Genomic DNA, 13,535 nt, shown 5'->3' with positions numbered 1-13,535 from the left:
TTAATTTCTCAATGTTTCGATTTTCCAACTCTGGGATTTTTCAGTTTTTTTTTTGGTTTCGATTTTTCAATTTTTTGATACTCCAGTTTTGAAACTTTTTAATTTTTCGTTTCAATTTCAGAATTTTTATATTTCCGATTTGGGTTCTCTATTTTCAGATCTTTATTTATCCGGGCGTTTCTAATGTTTTAATGTTTCGATTTTTGGTTTTTCAAACTTTCGATTTACGGATTTATCAATTGTTCGATATTTCAGTTTTAGGAATTTTCAGTACTTCGATTCTTCAATTTTTCGATTTATTAAATTTTAGATTTTTAGATATTTTAATGTTTCAATTTGTCCGTTTTTCAATTCTTCAATTTTTCGAGTTTTCAGTTCATCTATTTTTCGGCTTCACGGTTTTATATTTTCGAATTTTCAATTTTTCACCATTTCAGTTTTTATAATTATTCTTCAATATTTCGATTTCTTAAATTTTCGGTTTCTCTTTTTTTTTATTTTTCAGTTTTCCAATCTTTTAGACTCCAATATTTTCGATTTTTCAAATTCTCGACTTCCCTAGATCTCGGTTTTTCAGTTTTCAAAATTTTTCGATTTTCTTTTCATTTCAATTTTGGGAATTTGTCACTTTTTGAATTTTCCAATTTTTTGATATTCTAATTTTTCGATTTTCCAAATTTTATATTTTTCGGTTCGTTGATTTGCCGTTTAAGGAAAAAACTCAAGGCGAATTTGTACACCACAAGTTTAGGAGTATATTTTTGAATAACAATTAAGTCATTTTAAAATACATTTCTTTGAAATAACGTCATCAAATGTTGGTGGGGTTAATTAATTAACCAAATTTTGGTTAGAGCTAATACCATCTACATGATATTCCTAATATACACACAAAATTTGACAACAATCAGTGCAGTAGTTTCGGAGATGACGTGTCCAATCAAAATCGCTAGAAACGCCAGACAAACGAGTGACTACTTTTTTCGTACTCCTGGGGTCATGAAACGTCGAGAAAAAATAAAAGTGTCCAATCATCCGATGGATTCGATTAATAGACTTCCCTTGCCCCTGAAGCAAAGTCCACGATATCTTTTCAAAAAAATGGTGAAATTTGATTTTGCGAATTTTATTTTTTTTTACGCAGTATAGTGTAAATCGTAAAACTCTTAGCAAAATTTGCCTAATCATCACAAATTAACGACGTTGCCTCAATATTTTGCATGGTAATTGCTATTTAAATTTTATAACATAACACACTCCTGCATTTGTGATTTATGAATCCATCTTGATTGTTTCTCAAAAAAACTCCAAATTGTATAATAAACATTTTATAATAATTTTAGAGGGACTCGTGGCTTCGATCCCCGCATAGATCACTTTTGTTTTACTTATACTGGAAATGGTACTATCTATACTACTTCAGGAGCGTTAATGAAGGATCTGTTATAAAAGGGTCCATTAGGTGATTGGTTACTTTCATGTTTTCTTGACGTTCAATACTCTTAGAGTAGGAAAAAACTGATCTCTAATTTCTATCTGACTGTCGTCTGTCGTTTGTGTGGATTTTTTTTAGATCGATAATTTCCGAAACTACTAGACCGATTGTTGCCATATTTTATACGTAGATATTTTAGGAGTATCGCGCAGATGTTAAAACGCTAACCAAAGTTTGCCGAATAGTCCCCACTAACAATTTTGTTAAGTTTATCAAAATGTTCTAAAATAATATTCTCATGTACTTGTGGTTTATGAATATACCGTGATTTTTATTATTATTGTTATTATTTTGTATAATCCGTTTTGGTCTTTAGACGCGTCCAATTCGCAGATGAAAAATCCGTGAATCAAAATCGGAATCGAGCTCCAGTTTTTTTTATCAAATCAAGAACTTATTTCTATCCTATTTTCCCGAAAACTCGAGAATACAGTTCTGTCATTATTAGTATTGCAATGAGCCTGTTCAAAGTGATATAAGTGTCCTTGCTAAAATGTTGATCACCTCATAACCAAATTTTGTTATGGAAAACTTACTTGAAACATACGCATAACGAGTGTACAATTAGAAAAAAAATGAAATTCTGAGAATCAAATTTTAAAAATTTTCGAGGCAGCTGTATTTGCTCGATTTTACTTCAGGAGCAAGGAAAGTCCTGTTCAAATCACCTTGGACCAACTTTTCTACTCTAAAAAAATAATGATAAAAGAGATAACATTTCATAAAGTAAAATATTATCATTTCTCAGAAAATCTGGACTTGTAGGACTGTCCAAAGGTGAGCAAGATTCTGTCTAAAGAATCTTCGCATTTTCAGAAAGAATAACAGAACTCGAAAAATCGGAACTCACTTCTAAATTTAACGCTTTATCGAAATTTTTCTGTAAAATCAAAATGAAAATCAACACGAGCACTTTCGAAAAAAGAAATAAAATTATTCTTAGCTGCTTTAAACTCACCCATAAACATCCCGAGCCATATTTAAGCGAAGTTTGAACCTCATAATTTTCGTAAATTTTCAGTTGCTCGAATTTTTGCATTTTCACAACTCCGAGAATACGAGAATACAACTTTCCCGTTTCCCTGTCTGTGTAACGATATTCTAATAAATTTTAAAATACAGGATGTTCTTATTGTATAGAACAGTTTACAGACCACCAGTTTATTAAATGGTCAGTTATTACAACGCTATTCACGGATTTCTACAAATTTCTCTTTCCTACTACCAAAATTCAACTAATAATTTATATAGAAAATAAATAAATAATATGTGTTAAATGAGTATTTTAAAAGCAAATATATTTAATTTTTGTTAAACGATTAATAACATCTGAATGAGCGAAAATAAAAAATTCTTTATGAGCAATTGAGTGAACTACATTGTAATTTTTTGTTTACTTTCACTTAACGCGTGTTATTGTAACCTTTTCATATCGATTTTATTATTAATGATTTTTATTATGTTAGCAGGTACATGACTTTTATAAATATTATTGCTTGATTAACTTTTCGTAGAAAAAGTAAAACAATAATACGTTCATTTTATATACTGAATTATATCTGTCATAAATAAATACCCTAAAAGTAATTTTCTTAAAAAATATATATACAAATATGCTAGTTAGTTAATTGACTTCATTTAGGATCAATTTGGCCAATCTATTTTTTTGCGTAAAAATGGCGGAGGCGACGGGTTGAAATAAAATTAAAAAATGTATTTCTTTTGGGACGGATTTCCTTTCGCCGGTTTGTGTTAATCATTAAAAAATGACCCAACTCTAGGGATTTCGTTTGATTGGAGGCGGCAGAGCCGCCACCACTGCCGTCGGTCTCTTAATCATGTGTAAAACAGCAGGATCTTAATAAGTATCCTGTCCGCGCTGTAATTGTCGTATTATTTCCAGGTCCGGCGTTTTGGGGCTTGATAAATCCGGAATGGTCACTGTGCAACAAGGGAAGGAGGCAGTCCCCGGTTAATCTAGAGCCGAATAAGCTGCTCTTCGACCCAAACCTTCGACCCCTTCACATCGATAAACACAGGGTAAGAAGCTTACTGCTTACGTGTCCCGCCTGCGCTCCCAGACATGTGTTCACTTCTCCAACTGACGACTACGCAGAGTTTGTCACGAGATGGGTTTCAGGATTAGACGCATTACAGCAATGAAATGCTTTTAACAACGATTTACACTAAATCAGACAAACTGGAGGTTGCGAGGGCAATAATCTAACCCACGATAATAATGAAGTTTATTGTGCACGACAAATTTGTTCTGAATATCATACGGGGCGGTTTGATCGTAATTTGAGATGCGGGGAAGTTTGTTTGAGGTAGTAATTAGCAAGCTCAACTAGGTGTATGCAGACGCTGAAGTGCTGGCTCTTTCAGAAAGAAACTAATTAGCGAGGATGTAAGGATAATTTTATTAATTCTATTATTGCAGTTGCGTGTTCATTAGACTCTGTGATTCCATCAGCGCACTTCTACAATGAAGCTCACCGACAAAAGGTGTAACAACTTGTTATTTGTTTTAACGCTGCAGCCGCAATGTCGTTAAACTGATCGGTTTTAAGCTCCATTGTATTAAGATCTCAGTGTACAGAGTGGTGATAAAGTAACACATCTCGCAATCCCTGCAAATAACGCACAAAACGCTAAACTAAACTATTTAATTCAACAATAATTTCTTAACAAAACATGCGAATTTCAGTTAATATTTATATAAACTGTGCTTATTTTCACAGAACCAAAATATAAATCATTTCATATTTGCACCAGGTGATTTTTTTGATTTTTTATCTAGTTACGTAAGAATTTGTTGATAGGACGAATTTAGCCGAAAAATAGGTCATAGTTTTTAAATAAAAAAAATCATCAGCGGATTAACAACGGTTTATTTTATGAGAATGTGTTTTTAGGTGAGTTTCACTAGGTGTTCTTCATTTCATGGTTGTAACATACTTACTTTTATTAATTATTTTTTATTTATTTACACATAAAAATTTTTGCGTATTTGCGATATAAGGTACTTATTTCTTTCACTCAACTTCTAATTTTTTTTTCTATCTACCGCAACGCCGAATTAAGTTTCCCCCTGCAACCTCAAAGCAATGGCGATTACAAAACTTTAATAATTCTACCCGTTCTCAAGGTATAAGGCCGCAGAATTTCACCTGCGACATCCACGGGAAATTCATATTGCCAAAACCACTTGTAAAAGCAAATAGTAACTAAATATACAGGGTGACGCACTAAGCACGCTCCTCGATATCTCATTAATTATTAGAAATAGAAAAAAAAACGTCAAAGACCAAAGTTATAGAGTTCTTTGAAGACTATTCTAAAATTATTAACTATTCAGAGGTTTCTGTTTCTAAGGCGTAACACACGACTTAGTTTTTTAAATCAAACACCCTATATATTTTAAGACATTTTGATTAACCTCTTCTTAGAGTTTGTCACGTTATTCCAATGTTTTTGACATTTTCTGACGATGAAAAAGTTTAAAAAAAGCAATAAGACTATTTTTAAAGTATGTATCATCAAAATCAAATTTTAATATACACACTAGGGTGATTCAAAAAAAAAAAATAATTTTTTTTTTCGTGTCAAAGAGGTTCAAAAGTTTCTTTTCAACGTAAAAAAATACCAGTTAAAAGTTGAGCTCTTAATATTAATATTAAGACCGTCCGCATCGCGTTTTTCTATTTCCCATAAGAATAACATGGGAAAATTTTTGTTTGCACCTTCTGATTTTTATTGCTAGCCCGTCGTGTGTCGTGAAAAAAATTCAATCACATATTTTTATAGAGAATTGAACGCTCTACAAAAAGTGTCTCCTATGATTTTGCGAGAAACCTGACTATGATTTTTTAACCCACTGATGCTGAAAATGTTCGGAAAGAGTTTTACTGGCCTTATTATAGCATAAAATTATAAACAATTACTGTTTAAAAAACTAAATTTAAAATGTGTATAAATTTTTGTGGTGATTTATTCCAATAAGACCATCAAATTTATTGTAATGCATCAAAAACGTCAAAATTTGGATAAATTTAACTTTAGCCTACAATAACTCTTCAACTATCAGGTTTCTCGCACAATCATAGGAGACACTTTTTGTAGAGCGTTCAATTCTCTATAAAAATATGTGATTGAATTTTTTTCACGACACACGACGGGCTAGCAATAAAAATCAGAAGGTGCAAACAAAAATTTTCCCATGTTATTCTTATGGGAAATAGAAAAACGCGATGCGGACGGTCTTAATATTAATATTAAGAGCTCAAATTTTAACTGGTATTTTTTTACGTTGAAAAGAAACTTTTGAACCTCTTTGCACGAAAAAAAAATTATTTTTTTTTTTTTTTAATCACCCTAATACACACTATTTATGAAAAATCTAAAACTGTACAATTTTCAAATGTCGATATTTCCGTTTATTTAAATGGAACAATGTATTCTATTAGTACATTTTACTCTATTTTTTATCTTCATTATTTTTCGAATATATCGATGCGTCTCTTAAAAAATAAAAAATATGAAATTCAAATATAGAAAATCCTCAGCAAAAAAGAAACACCACCAACTCAACGGTTAATTGTTATAACAAATGAAATTTTTTTATAAAACAAATTAAATGTGGAGTTAAAGGAAAATTGCTCTTATATTCTCTAGACTTTTCTCGATTTCTCTTAAATTCTTTGAAGTTCTTTGGCTTCTTTCGATTTCTTGCGTTTTTCGCGTTCTTCTGATTATTTGGGTTGCTTGGATTCGTAGCTTTTCTCGCACTATCTTGGGTTCACTCGTATTATTTCAGATTCCGTCAGATTTTCTGGGATTCTCTATGATTCTTTCAGATTCTCGTAGATTCTCGTGGAATTTAGCTGGATTCTCTCCAATATTCTCGGAATATGGTCCGATTCTCCCATATTCTCCGCATTCCTTCGCATTATTTTCGTTTTCTTTCGAGTTCTCTCTGATCTCCGATTTTTTCAGATTTTCTCGGATTATTTTTAATTGTTATCGGATTCTCTTAGATTTACTTGGATTCTTCCGCATTCTTCCAAATTCTCACGGTTCCTTTCAGATTCTTTGGGATTCTTCCGACATTGCTTAAATTCTCTCAAATCCTTTGAAATTTTGCCGGATTTTCTCGGATTGTCTCAGATTTTTTCGGATTTGTTAGGAATCTTTCTGGTGCTCTCGAAATTTAGTCGGATTCTTTTCTAATTCTTTTCGTATTGTTTCGGTTCCTATCGCAATTTCTCTAATTCTCTCGGTTTCTTCCGGATTATTACAGAATTTGTGCGATCCTTTGGAAATTTCACCAAATTCTCTCATATTCTCTCGTAATATTTCGGATCCTTTTCGTATTCTTTCAAATTTTTTCGAATTGTTGTTAAGATTCACTTGGAGTCACTTAGATTGTTTCAGATCCTTCTGAATTTTCGCGGATTTTCCTCAGATTTTTTCGGATTCTTTCGACAATTCCCGAATTCTGTCAGATTCTTTGGAATTTGGCCGAATTCTCTCGGATTCTTTTGGATTTTGTTGGAATTTCTTGGATTCCCTCAATTTATTTTGGATTCTCCTAAATTTTCTCCGATTCTTTCGGACTTTGGTCGGATTCTTTCATATTTTCTCCCATTCCTCTGGATTCTTTTCAGATTCTTTCGGATCTCGGATTTTTTCCGATTCTCTCTTATTCTTTCGAAATCTTTGCGTATTCTTCCGAAGTTTCGTGGATTTTTCTCAAATTTTTTCGGATTCACACAGATCTCTCAACAATTCTCCAATTCTCTCAGATTCTTTGGAATTTGGCCGAACCCTCTCGGATTCTCTAGGATTCTGTCGGATTCTTTCGGATCTCGGATTTTTCCCGATTCTCTCGTATTCTTTGGAAATCTTTGCGTATTCTTCGAATTCTTGTACAATTCTTTTAGGTTCACTTGGATTCTTTCGGATTTTTCCGAATTTTCAAGGATTTTTCTCAAATTTTTTCAGATTGACACGGATTTTCTCGACATTTCTCGAATTCTCTCAGATTCTTTGGATTTGGCCCAACTCTCTCGTATTCTCTAGGATTCTATCGGATACATACAGATTTTTTCTGATTGTTTTCATTTTCTTTTCGCAATCTGTCGGATTTTTTCTGATTCGTTTGGATTCTGTCGGAATTTCTCAGATTCTCTCAATTTCCTTCTGATTCTGCCAGATTCTTTCCGCTTCTTTGATCGGATTTTCTCATATTTTTTCCTGCGCATCTAGATTCTTTCGAATCTCGGATTTTTCCTGATTCTCTGGTATTCTTTCGGTATATTTGCGTATTTTTTCGAATTGTTGTAGGATTCTCTTGGGCTCACTTGGATTCTTTCGGATCTATCCGAATTTTCGAGGATTTTTCTCAGATTTTTTTCTGATTCACCCGAATTCTTTCGACAGTTCTCGAATTCTCTCGGATTCTCTAGGATTCTTTCGAATTCGTCCAGATTTTTTATGATTCATTTCATATTTTTTCTGAATCTGTCGGATTCTTCTGATTCTTTTAGATTTTGTCGGAATTTTTCGAATTCTCTCAATTTCTTTGGGATTTTGCTAAACTATTCTCCTGGATTTTTTTCGGATTCTTTCGGAACTCGGATTTTTCCAGATTCTCTCGTATTCTTTCGGAATCTTTGCGTATTCTTTCCAATTGTTGTAGAATTCTTTTGGGTTCACTTGGATTCTTTCGGATTTTCCAATTTTCAACAAATTCTCTCAGATTCTTTGGAATTTGGCCAAACTCTCTAGGATTCTATAGAATTATATCGGATTCGTCCAGATTTTTTCTGATTCTTTTAATATTTTTTCGGAATCTGTCGGATTTTTTCTTGATTCTTTCGAATTTTGTCGGCATTTCTCGGATTCTCTCAATGTCTTTAGAATTCCACTAGATTTTGTCCGATTCTTTCGGAATTTGGTCGGATTCTGTCATGTTTTCTCCTATTTTTTTAGATTCTTTTCGGATTCTTTCGGATTCTTTCGGATCTAAAATTTTTTACGATTCTCTCGTATTTTTGTGGATTCACACTCATTCTTACGGATTCTCTCGAATTCTTTTAGCTTCTTTGAAAATGTTTTTCTATCCTTAGAATTTTTTGCGTTTTTAGCGTTCTTCCAATTCTTTGGGTTTCTTGGATTCCCAAGACTCCTTGGTTTCTCCCGCATTATCTCGGATTTTCTCATATTCTCTCGATTCTGTCCAATTTTCTCAAATCTTTTTATATCTTCTCCCATATTATCTCATGTTCATATCGAATTCTTTTGGATTCTGTCGGACTTTCTCGGATTCACCCAGATTCTTTCAGATTCTTCAAAATTCTCTTGGACTTTCTCGAATTGTCTTGGTTTCGTTACGCTCTCTCGGAATTTGCTGCAATTCTCTCATATTTTATCATATTCATTCACATTTTTACCGTATTCTTCCGGATTCTTTGTATATTCTGAATTCTCGCGGATTGTTCTGGATATTCTGGAATTCTCTAGGACGCTAAAATATACTAAAGTTCTAAGTTCTAGAAAAATGATTAGAATATTCCTTACGTCAATTTGAGGTTCAGTTACAAAACCAAAATATCGATTTAGGAAGATATATAAAAAAAAACGAGAAAAATTAGCCACTGTGGTCAGATTCATCCTAAACAATTTTTAAGTTTTTTGTTATAATATGAAATGAAGAAAACAATGAATAAAGACAAGATCCCCCAAAATTATTTTGAATAATGAAAGTCCGGTCGATTTCAGTTACCCAACCCAAAAGAGTGAATTATAAATATGGGGAAATTTCGAAAAGAAAAATTAAACTTTGAAGGAAGGTAAAGGAATTTTTTAATTCATTTTTTCTCTGAAAAAAAAAACTGTGTTGTGTGTTACGCCTTAAAAACAGATGGTTTTCTTTTACTAAACCCTTATTAATTGTCCTTCCCTAGCCCACTGTCAAGACAAATAATATCTTCGATATCAGTTTGATAATAATTTATCTATTCCGTGTAAATAATTGTTGTGCAATTTTAGAAATTCTCTTATTACACGCTACGTGATTATCAAAGATTGCATATCAAGTTGGCTTTGAAATTATATGTATTTTGCCGCTCCATTGAGATGTCAAATGTCAATCATGACATAATTCTCTGAAGTTTTTTCGACGTTTGTGTGTTTGCTGCCGCGTAGGCAACCAATAATTCAGGTAGAATAACAGATCTCTATCTACCCCACGGAAGCAACGAATTCTTATTAAAAATGTAATAAAAGATTTCCCAAACCAGTTTTCCGTACGATATTTTATAATCACCCTGTACAAAAATTCGGACCGTTTGTTTTTTAATTATCTTAAATACACCACGAAGTTAACCAAAGGCAAAAATTCTAAATTAGCACCTAAAAATAAAACAAGTGTAATCGACAAGTAAATTTGTTTTGTTCTTTTTTGCTGCTATTACGACCACACGTTAATGGGCCTACGTCAGAATACAGGTCAGCATAATGTAAACTAAATTATACTATTGCGAGAAGTCAAGTCAAGAAATTGCATAATTTATTTTGTATGGATTTTTTATTAACCGGTATGAGGAATAATTTGTATGCACCTGGGGCAAGATTGTGTACCGCGTATTTTTCGTGCTCGAATACTTGCAAGCATGGGCCCTAGGGGCTTTAAATAGAACGCTGCTCTCATGGTATAAAAAATATATTTAGGACACTTTATTTTTTAGCTTGATACTAAATCTAAATTCTAAATAAAACCTTATCGCCACTCTGTACCTACTAAATGCTTTTTGAAAACTTGGAAAACCTATCACAATATAATCCAGTGAAAATTAATCCTACAATTGTTCGCGTTTTAATTTATCTATTAATAAATAAAAATACAAAAAACTTTAAGAACTTTAAACACACAAAAATCGCTTAATAATGAAAGTTAACAAATAACAACCAAAGTTTAACCGTCGTAGATCCGCAATGTCAACGACATTATGATAAATTGTGCAGGATCCATGAACAGACTTCTTCAAACTTTTAACAAACTGATAACACCGCTACGACATCTCTCGTGTAAAGTGTATTACTTATGGATTTTACACTCTACCAGCTTAACATGAACGAAAATAAATCGTGTTATCTAAAAAAAAAAACGAGCGCTTTCACCAGAAAATTGGTACCCCAATCATACACACCCAGTTGGTAGTAATTTATTTATTAGTTATACCCTTGAAACAACTTTCAACTCTGTTGTTAAAACATATCCATGTGCAACCTTTTCCCCTTGAGCTTGGCCAAATCTTGTTTTATTTCTTCTTCTTTTTATAGGTGAGCGGTTCCATCATGAATACGGGCCATAGTGTAATATTTACAGTAGATAACGACACTCGCCATCACATAAATGTGACCGGGGGACCTCTTTCCTATAAATATCAATTTCAAGAAATCCATATTCACTATGGACTGCACGATCAGTTTGGGTCCGAACATTCAATAAACGGATACAACTTTCCTGCAGAGGTAAGTTCTTTTCCGACTCCGAAACGAATTCCAAAACACAAGCAACCCATAAATTTAATTGTAACTCACACAGTTTACGTTTAATTTCTAAACAAACTTCAGACTCGAGACCCATTCAATGCGGCAACTATTTTATCCGAAATGACAGTAAGTAATTGGTTTATCCTGAACAAGTTTGCTACACCGGGAGAAAGCATGCGTGACACATTGAATATTCACGTTATGCTTCGGAATTACAACGGTGGGAGAGCCTTATTTAGCACTGTTCACAGTTTTGTTGACATGTATTTCATTTTTAATCGTTTTTGGCTTAATTATCAGTACTGGAAACGACAAGAGTATATTGATGAAACGAGCTTAAAAAGTATGTGTTAATTACAAAGAGACAAACGAACATTTTTAATTGGCACTGAAAGCGGAAAAAATGATTACAACAATAATAAAACACAAAACATAGAATTAACGACCGAAAATACTGTAGATAGTGACCATTCTTCTATTTCTCTCTCCAGTTATTCAGCCGGAATAATCGCGTCCATTTATAGCGACGAACAATTCTTCCATAATAGCAGCTTCATCTTCTGTAATTTTAAACCGTCAGCAAAAATTTATATATAACTTTACGTGTAAATTGTTGAATCACTTGTAACGATTGCGTTTGTGCAGTGGCGGCGCTTTCAACTTCTGCATCCCCAAATCACCACTATTAAATTTCGCGCTGCACTCTAGATCCAAACTTAGCGAAAATAGCTCACGGTTAAACTTTTACAGGTAGTAATTAGCACCGTTGTTTTTGCACTGAAACTTTACAACCGCTGCACTGCAAGTAAAGTCATACTTGACACCACACAGCTTAGCGCAAACTTTGTCGTCGACATGTCATTCGTAAAATACAATCTCAAAGCGTACGACAAAAAACCGAATCCTTTTACGTGAAAAATGACCCCGACACAAATAAAAAACCCTTTTATCGACGGCTCGTAATCTTTGAATTTCCGGTCCCGACATGGCTACTTAATAAGTCAACATAATTTTTTTTCTTAATTTGACAGAGATTTTAGCGTGCTATGCAGGCAGTGGCGTAGCGAGCGTTTGAAGCCTTTGATGTTATAATTAGAAAGAGTACCGCAATAAAAATCGGGATTATTGTGGATGTTTATGACTTATAAGATTGGGTTCTTCTTTTTTGTCTCTAGCAGTAATATGGCAGTTTATGGCCCTGTCCTCGTCAGGAATGGTCCGAAAGAGGCTGAAAAAGGTCGGGCTAGTTCGATACAAAGAAAGGTATATTCGATTATTGGTCCGTATACAGTGGTATCCTTTTACGCTGCCTATTCATTTTTGTCTAGCTGTTCGGCCAAATCTATCATAAAAAATCTTTACTAGTTATTCTGTCATACTTATAACTGATTTGTTTTCTTTAAAACTAGCACAAGAATTTATGTAGAAAACGAAAAATTATAAAAATGATAAAAAAAAGAAACGAGTTAAAGTTTAATGATATTTGTACAGCTGATATATTAAACAGAATTTTACCTGCAGAACGTCAAATGTAGTGTCCTATATATTATTATGTTGTACAGATATTAAAAATCGACGTGGGAAAATTTCAACAACTTATTTCTTAATAACTGGAATTTACACGACTGACTACACAGCGATTATGTACAAAACAATTCCAGCGCAACTTCACTGTACTCTCGTGGACTAAATTGACTGAATAATAATCGTTCCCTAAGGTGGCCTCTATTTAATGGGATACTTCTCTTCTAGAAGTTCCGCAGTTCGGGTCTTTCTGGACTGTCTGTCCATTGCGACTTCGGCTTCCAGGTTTTTCTCCGGCCGCCGTCACCGACAATGAGTCATCATCGCCGTACATACTAGAACCCATAGGCGTCGCACCGGGGCGGCGTATGAGTTTCTTTCGTAACAATATAAAGTAGAATATTTAGATTCGAGCATTTTAGACTAAGGCTCAGTGATTGTTTTAAAATTCAGTTTCTAGACTAACTTTTCACTGTATATATCGGCAATTTTTGGAAAGTTTTCCGAGAAAGTGAACCCCAAAATAATTTCTGCTAGATGAAATCAACAAAAAGATGTCTGCAAGTACTTTTCAAAGTGCTCCGAAAAAGGTCAAAAATTTCATAAGGGTGTAGAAAAATTGGATTTTTAGCACAGTTGCCCAAAAATTACACAAAAATTCTAGGACATAGATCTTGACGAAAAACATAGCCGGTTGATGGTCTCAGCCTACGTTTTTCAAAATATTCGAATTCAAAATAAAATTTTTATATTTTATTTTTTGGCGATTCTAAACAAATGGTTGGCATTTACTGAATTTTCCCATTTTGATTTTTTTTACCTTTTTCTAAACATTTTTGAAAATTACTTAAAGACATTTTTTGTTGATTTCGATTTTCCGGTTGGAATATTCGAAGAAACATAGCAAAAAATATATATAAAAAAATTCTTTAAGAAATTTTCGAATATGCTCCGAAAA

At 33.1% G+C, this 13,535-nt stretch overlaps 1 protein-coding gene across 3 annotated transcripts in view; it reads left to right on the top strand.

Annotated features, from left to right (window-relative positions):
• The window catches only part of LOC135127320 (carbonic anhydrase-related protein 10), a 328,805-nt gene that overhangs the window by 229,990 nt on the left and 85,280 nt on the right, over positions 1–13,535 (top strand). For 2 of the 3 annotated variants that reach the window (XM_064053769.1, XM_064053764.1), the window contains exons 4-5: positions 3,399–3,535; positions 10,841–11,032. In XM_064053769.1, the coding sequence (XP_063909839.1) occupies positions 3,399–3,535; positions 10,841–11,032 (329 nt within the window). The remainder of the gene's footprint in view (positions 1–3,398; positions 3,536–10,840; positions 11,033–13,535) is intronic. The other variant, XM_064053776.1, reaches the window with a different exon arrangement.

Source organism: Zophobas morio, unplaced genomic scaffold (assembly GCF_036711695.1).
Source record: "Zophobas morio isolate AGI-343-1 ecotype UQ-CSIRO unplaced genomic scaffold, CSIRO_AGI_Zmor_V1 ptg000002l, whole genome shotgun sequence".
NCBI lineage: Eukaryota > Metazoa > Arthropoda > Insecta > Coleoptera > Tenebrionidae > Zophobas > Zophobas morio.
Note: the sequence above shows the minus strand (reverse complement) of the source record. Positions and strands in the feature narration are given on the sequence as shown.